The 7,806-nt window shown below is 36.3% G+C and overlaps 1 protein-coding gene across 1 annotated transcript in view; it reads right to left on the bottom strand.

Annotated features, from left to right (window-relative positions):
* Nucleotides 1-310: 310 nt before the first annotated feature.
* Nucleotides 311-7,806, bottom strand: part of GALR1 (galanin receptor 1) — a 14,203-nt gene continuing 6,707 nt past the window's right edge. The window contains exons 2-3 of the mRNA XM_042840000.1: nt 6,747-6,812; nt 311-1,971 (exon numbers count right to left, since the gene is read on the bottom strand). Of these exons, the coding sequence (XP_042695934.1) occupies nt 1,654-1,971; nt 6,747-6,812 (384 nt within the window). The 3' untranslated portion in view covers nt 311-1,653. The remainder of the gene's footprint in view (nt 1,972-6,746; nt 6,813-7,806) is intronic.

The raw sequence follows: 7,806 nt of genomic DNA, 5'->3' as shown, positions 1-7,806 counted from the left end.
AAACCTGGGGGGATAGCAGATACTTTGGAGTGCTAGTTTTCTTTTGGAAGAACCTGGTGAGCCAGAGAATGGACAACAGTTATCAAATTAATAAATTTCAACAAAGGCACAACCAAAATCAAGCTGAATGCAATTCTGTAGAAAAAGATGGGTAAAGGAAGGTAATTTGTCCCCTCTACTCAATACTCATGGGAAAGCACTTGAAACATGCTGTCCAGTTTGGAACATCCCAGTGCATGAGAGGGATGGCCAAGCTGGATCAAGTCCAGTGGAAGACCAGGGACTTTGCACCTTATTTTTTCAGCTTGGAGAAGACAGGGAGAAACTCTAATTTGTCATCTACAATTATGCATGTTTGGTTAGAGTGAAGAGTCTTCTCAAGGGTTGGTGAGAGGACAAAGGGAAATGGTTGCAAGCTACATCAAGGGAAATCCCAGCTATGACTGATGAGCTGCTGAATTGTGTCCTTGGAAATCTCAAAACATACCTAGACAAGAAATGATACGCCCTGCCTTGAGAGGATCCCAAGATTTTTCTTCAACTTAATTTGCTCTATGACTATGGGTCATGAACGTAAATGGTAAAAGCATATCATACTCCAGCTAACAATATGTCCTCAAAGTGCTGAGGCCCTCCCACTTTTTATTTGTGATTTGTATTACACACTTTGTACTGATATAAATGTATCCTTCCAAAATTTACCATTTTAGAGTTACATTGTATCAAACCTCCATTAAAACTTTTAAAGGATTGCTGTTTTAAGCACTTATATGTTGCTTGGATTTTCTTTATGGAACATAAGATTTTAAAATATATATTGATATTGTACATTTAAAACTGTATTTCCATCTCAGACTCAACAAAGTTAACAAAACACACACACACAACACACATGCAGCAGCTAAAGAAAAGCTTTCCTCAGACAAATTTTCATTTTGATAGAACTTCACACAGGCCATAAACAAAACCTTATATAGTGTACACAAAAGTTCTGTGTGTGCAGTAAGGCAGGCATACAAAGCGGTAAAAAGTACATCATCATTCACCACGTTACATAAAAAGATAGCTGAACAGATAAAATCAGTGTTGCCTCTCTAAAGCAATTGTCTCAAATTGTACGTGGGTTATTTCAACTCCAAGTCAGATCCCATCTTTGCTTTAAAAAGGCAAAAGACATTGTCAAAACAACCTGAACGGAGAATGAAACTTTTCCTCTCTGAAACTGTAGTACCACCACAGTGTTCATTATCTGTAAGTCAGAAAATTTAGCCGTCTCTTTGCTTCTATGGAGTAAGACGTGAGAAAGTTCAGCATTTTATCCATATCAACGAATACTTCTTGTATATTACATTTGAATGCTTATACACATGATGCTTAATGAATAGGAACACACACAAATCATCACCGTTGTTTTGTTTCTGAATTATCTTTCAAAGGTCAGGAGCTTCATTTGGCAAAGGTACAATACAAAGGACCAGCCTGGTTTTCCTTCATACCAGTTTCATGAATGTTTGCTACAAATGCAACTTCATTACCTTAAATACCTATTAGCTTTATCAAGAAAAAGCTGTGATAAAGCTCATTGTGCTTTGTTTTCCAGAAGTTTCATTCATTCATACAGCTGAAGAGCCAGCAAACAGGACTTTCTACAGTTCACACATGTGTACTGTTGGTAGATGGTGGTGTATCTATCCGACTCTTATTTTCTTTAGCATCATTCAGAGGTGATTCGTTACCTATCTGGCATTTGAAAACTTGTTTGTAGGCCTTTCTAAAATTTTCAGAGAGAAATGCATATATAATTGGGTTTACAGAAGAATTGCTGTAAGCCAGGCAGTGTGCAGCTACCCTGAAGAGAAATGAGGCTTGAGTCAGTGGGAAAACTCCAAATTCAGCCCAGAGATGAATCACATGATGCGGAAGCCAGGAGATGCCAAAAACCACTACCACCACCAACACAGTCTGTGCTGTCTGAGACAGGGAAAGGAAAACACAGATGTCTTATGAGTATTAAAAACAAGCTTATTATATCATTATCTGTAATAATAATAATAATAATAATAATGATGATGATAAAAAGTAGACAGATAGAATACACTTCTGAATATTTATTAATATTTTAATTCATTACCTCCGTGGACTTTGTTCTGTAGTGTTGCAAGAAGAACATGAGCTTGCACAGTAGAAGAGAAACTCTTCTACTCTTTTCTCAAAGGCAAAGAATGATGTTCCTCACTCCCTAAACAAAGTGCTAACCTCTTCTGGGACTCAGGACTGATGCAATAAATTAATAACATAGGTCTCTGGGAAATCTCATCCAGATCTAATGAATCATGTTTTAATACAGTACACAGGATTTCTGACCAGATTTCAAGGGATATCTATTGCACATGGAGGCATGTAGTGAAAGAGATAAGAGCAATGAGATTAACCCTTTGCTCAAGAGTCTAAAGGCAGGAGCAGATTTTGCTGTGTTTTTTAAAGTCTACTCTTTAAGCATAAAACGTCCATTGGAATCATCCAACAATATTCTGGGATACAACTAGGAAAAAAAAAAAAGAAAAAGAACAAGATTTCTGGTAACTATACATTGAATGTAAGGAGTGAAATAATCTTCATTCTACCTCCTGACTCCTTTTTCAGTATTCTTACAAGAAAAGGCCATTAAGTTTTTTAGATCCCCTCTGAGAGTTGGAGTATCAGTCACCAGATCAATCACCTTTTGGTTACTGCAGGTATTTTTCCAGGCACGGTGGAGTTTTTTTGACAATGTTTTCTTTAGTTTTAACTTTCTTCCAAAACTGCAATTACTGCTTTGCAGGCACTGAACAAAATGCATTTCTCTAGCAAGTGCCACTTTTCCATTGAGAGCCTAGTAGTAATTCCAATGCATATTATGTTACGGACCATTATGATTACTCTATTAACACTTTACAACATAATTCTTCAGATAATTTTAGCTCTTACTCACAGGCAGAACTAACTGATCAAGTGATATATGCTGCAGCGCAGACTTTTTGCTGATTTATTGATCCTGGTTCATACTTTCTTGAATTGATTGACGCTCAGTAATAATTCACTAACTTGGTTAATTTTCATGTGCCTTAATTTGTAGAAACTTGCAGGGAAAAGTTTAATTTCTGCAGCAATAGCCTGAAATAACTTACGACAAATGTTGTTTCTGGCTACCAAAATTTCTACTAAATATAATTTTTTCAGTCCCAAGGGTTCAAATTTATTCACAAGCCTTTTTTTCTATTTAACCCTATTAAGATTAATTCAGTTGATGCTAAAGCAGCGAGACAAATATTTCCTCTTTCAGCTCTCATAAGGAAAGCTGTCTTCCTCGTGCTAGCAAGGAAGCATAAATAAAATAAAGAACAATTGATTCTCTGATTCCTTTAGTGCATTAATATTCCAGCTGCAAACGTGCTGTCTGGTTATTGCACACACGGTTAATTCTTAAAAGATGTGTTACCTCAGTTTGTCCTTTTGACACCAGGAAAATCACTGACTTTCAATAGACTGTATAAATGCAACTGAAAGCTGAGGTTGACCATGTATCTCTTGTAACTATTATACTAAGGTATTTCATATCTGCAAAGTAAGTAATTTTTCGTAATGGTCCTCACAGCATCTGTCTTATCCCATTATTCATCCTAAGACTCACTTCAGAGCTTACCTTTCCAGAATCATCACTATAATTTGCAACCAAGGTAACACTAAAGGGCAGCTCTTTTTTAAGTAATGGTATCACGCTTAGGGTTTTTCATCAGCAAATAAAAAAAACTTGAAATTCACGTTGATGTTTCCTGGCCAAAAAGCATAAAGAACAGCATTTAGGCACATTTATATTTCAAATTCACTTTTTAAATTCACACATTATGAATTAAGATTCTGCTACTAAGAATCAATTTTGTAGGTTTAAGCAAACTTGACTGAACGATATCCATGGGCTTTGAAGGGATATACCTACAAGTACTCAGGGGCCTGGCAGAAGTGATTGCCAAGCTGCTCTCTATGATCTTTGAAAGATGATGGAGAATGAGAGAGGTTTTTGAGAGCTAGAAGAAAACCCAATGTCACTGCAGTCTTCAAAAAGGGCTTGATGGAGGACCCAGAAAATTATAGGCCAGTCAACCTCAACTCTGTCCCCAGGAAGATGATGGAACATCTTCTTCTGGATGTCTTCTCCAAGAAAATGGAAGAGAAAAAGGTTATAAGGATTAGCCAGCATGGATTCACCAAGTGAAAATCATGCTAGACCGATCTGGTAGCCTCTAAGAACTCATGACTGACTGGATAGGTGTGGGGATAGCAGTGCACGTTGTGTACCTTGACTTCAGCAAGGCGTTTGACGCTGCCTCCTGTAATATCTTCATAGGTAAACTCAGAAAGTGTGGGACAATCAAGTAGATGGTGAGGTGAATTGAGAACTGGCTGACAGGCAGAGCTTAGAGGGTTGTGATCAGCAGTACAGAGTCTAATTGGAGGCCTGTAGATAGTGATGTTTTCCAGGTCTGGTCTTGTTCAACATTTTTATGAGTGACCTGGATGAAGAGAAAGAGTGCATCCTCATCAAGTTTGCTGGTAATACAAAGCTGTGAGGTGTGACTGACTCACCAGAAAGCTGTGCTGCCATTCAGTGAAACCTGGACAGGATGGAAACCAGGTAAGGTTCAACAAGGGCAAGTGTAGAGTCCTAAATGTGGGGAGGAATAACCTCCTGCATCAGTATAGGTTAGAGGCCGACCTGCTGGGAAGAAACTCTGTGGAGAAGGACTTGAGTGTCTTGGTGGGCAACAGGTTGGCCATGAGCCAGCAGTGTGCCCTTGTAGCCAAGGAGGAGAATGGTATCCTGGGTGCTTTAAAAAGAGCATAGCTAGCCAGAAGAGGGAGGTGATATTCCCCTTATACCCTACCTTAGTGAGGACACATCTGGACTGCTGTGTCAAGTTCTGGGCTCTCCAGTTCAAGAAAAGTGGGAACTTCTAGAGAGAGCCTCGCAGAGGGCTGCAAAAACTATTAGGGGCCTGGAACATTTCCTATTTGAGGAAGGGCTAAGAGAGCTGGGTCTGTTCAGCCTGGAGGAGAGAAGACTAAGGAGGGATCTTATCAATGCTTATAAAAATCTAATGGATAGAAGCCAAGCGGATGGGGCCAGGTTCTTTTCAGTGGTGCCCAGCAATAGGAGAAGGGGCAATGGGCACAAATTGGAACTCTGGAAATTCCATAAGAACATGAGGTAAAACTTCTTCACTTGGAGAGTGACAGAGCATGGAACAGGCTGCCCAGAGAGGTTGTGGAGTCCCCAAAGGTCCCTTCCTACCCATATGATTCGGTGATTCTGTGATACTAAAATTTTATAAAGCTCTGAATAAAGCTGTAGAACTCGGCCTTAAACGCATTATTCTTAACAAAACTGCAAGGAAAAGAGAAACAGTAACCAGAAAGATAAATACTAATGAAAACAGCATTGTTTTGAAATCGTGAGCTAAGTAAGGCCTTGGGATCAGAAAGTTCTAAGTAAAAAAATTTTCCACTTCATTTTGTTTGCCTTTCCTTTACTAAACCCTGAGACACCTGAATAGTCTTGAACATACATATAATGCTTTCCCCTGAAACTAAGAAAGCAAGTTCATAGCTAGATATGATTTTTATTTGCATAAAGGGCTTGTACCTAGAAGAGATGCAGATATCTCTAGTTTGAAAATAACATACATAAAAGCAGGGATGGCAACATAGAGAATGCCTTCTGAAACAACACCTTTGGCCTTGATGAGATTAAGAGCAAATTATTTATGTTAAGTATTTTACTGCATCAAAGACATATTGCTTTTAATTTACAAATTGAGATCTGTTGACTAAGATATATATATTTTTTAAATAGAGAATGCATAAGTAATAGATTATTTATTCCCCGTTGTGCCCATGTATATCTCATTTACATTGCAGACAGTCTGCATGCCCATATGGTAATAGCAATCAGATCAAACAAAGAGCTATAGCCTAAGGCTTGTTTCTGACTCCACATTCGTAAACTGAGAAGTTAGTCAAATTATTACTGTGGTCAAATCTGCTCAAAAATCAGAACCGTATTATATTATCTGACAAAATATCTACATAAACACATCTTTCAAATATTGCTCTAAATTGCAAAGCTAATACTGTGCTTCAAAGACCCTTCACAATTTTACTTGTAGGCAGTATATAACTGAAGTCTTGAACATAGAAGAAAAAATGTTTTATGGAAAATCATAAAATCACAAAAGTCTCTTTTTAGACTACTATCAGGAATTGTAATGAATCTCATTTGGAAGTCTTGTCATATAACCTAGGAATCCTTCATAAACTGCTAAAAATATTCAGTTAGTTAGTTAGAAAAGAAAAAAAGAGAGAGAGAGAGAGAGAAAGAAAGAGAGAGAGAGATGTACAATTTAGGGAAAATAATTCTAGTGAGGGAAAAGAAACATTTACATTAGAGAGAGGTAGTCTCTCCATGACTGAATTTCACATGCTCCAGTGTTCAAAATATGGGGATTTCAAGTAATGGCTTGACCACTGTGATGGAAAATCCTGATCAGGGAAGACTCTTATCCTGCAGAGGCACTGAATATATCATCAAATATTCCATTTCAAATATTTTTCTCCATTACGTCTTTGGCAACAAGCAACAGAATAGCAAATCATCTTACCCATAAAACTACAATATAAGCAAATAGGAATTGGTAATGAAAGCAATCTACCTTTTTCTTTGATGCTTCTGACTTCTTTGATATATTTCTCAGCTTTTTATGCAGATGATTAAGAACCTGAAAAGATCAATTTGCAACTTGTATTTCACCATTTTCTAAAATTCAAAACCATTTTGTTAGAGTACGATCTCCAGGACAGCATGAGTTGCTTACAAACATTAATGATCCATTTAAACATTTTAGAAATTCATATTATAAAATCCAAAGGAATTACATATCTACATCTGTAGTTAACCAGCAAATAGGAATTACATATTACAATTGAATTCTTCTATCAAAATACAGTTGCATTACATAACAAATACATACTACAATCAAATGAGCCAATAAATTGAAACCTTCCCTACAGCTAGAATTAGCCATTATTCTTTATAAAAATGTCAACGCTTGTTAATTTAGAATGACCTTTACTGCATGTAACATAAGAAGTGTATGTTTTGAGTCAGAGCTTTTCTGAGTCACCTGCATAATTTGCTTTCTTCAGATGGATGTTTAGTTAATATAATCAGGATGTTGGCACTATGTGATCTTTGAAAGATGCTTAGGCTCTTACAGAGAATTTATACTAAGATGTATCTCCCATGAGACATGACCTTTATGAACAATTTGATGATACTTGCCATGTAGCTTTCATAAGTAGTTTTTTAATATACCTCAAAATGATTCATCAAGTGAGCGCAGATTTTCACGTAAGAGTTTGGACAGTGGGTGCATAGAGGAACATCCCTACTTTATCTTCAGTCATTATTAACTGAAGGTAAAATATTCATATAGTGTGATTTGTGGGTATACAGGGAAGCAGGGTATATGTTCTTCAGCTGAATGTGTTTAACATGATAAATCATACCAAATTAAAAAATGGAAATACTTAAGTATATTCAAGGGTTTAATTATAATACGGTAAGAATGTGTTTATCTATTTATTAAAACTATTTATATTTTATATATAATTAGTTAATAGTTAATACATAATATAATATATATATAATATTATATAATATATATAATATATAATATATAATATATAATATATAATATATAATATATAATA

Source organism: Centrocercus urophasianus, unplaced genomic scaffold (assembly GCF_019232065.1).
Source record: "Centrocercus urophasianus isolate 14NV4802_14NV808 unplaced genomic scaffold, USGS_Curo_1.0 seq_11, whole genome shotgun sequence".
In the NCBI taxonomy this organism is placed as follows: domain Eukaryota; kingdom Metazoa; phylum Chordata; class Aves; order Galliformes; family Phasianidae; genus Centrocercus; species Centrocercus urophasianus.
Note: the sequence above shows the minus strand (reverse complement) of the source record. Positions and strands in the feature narration are given on the sequence as shown.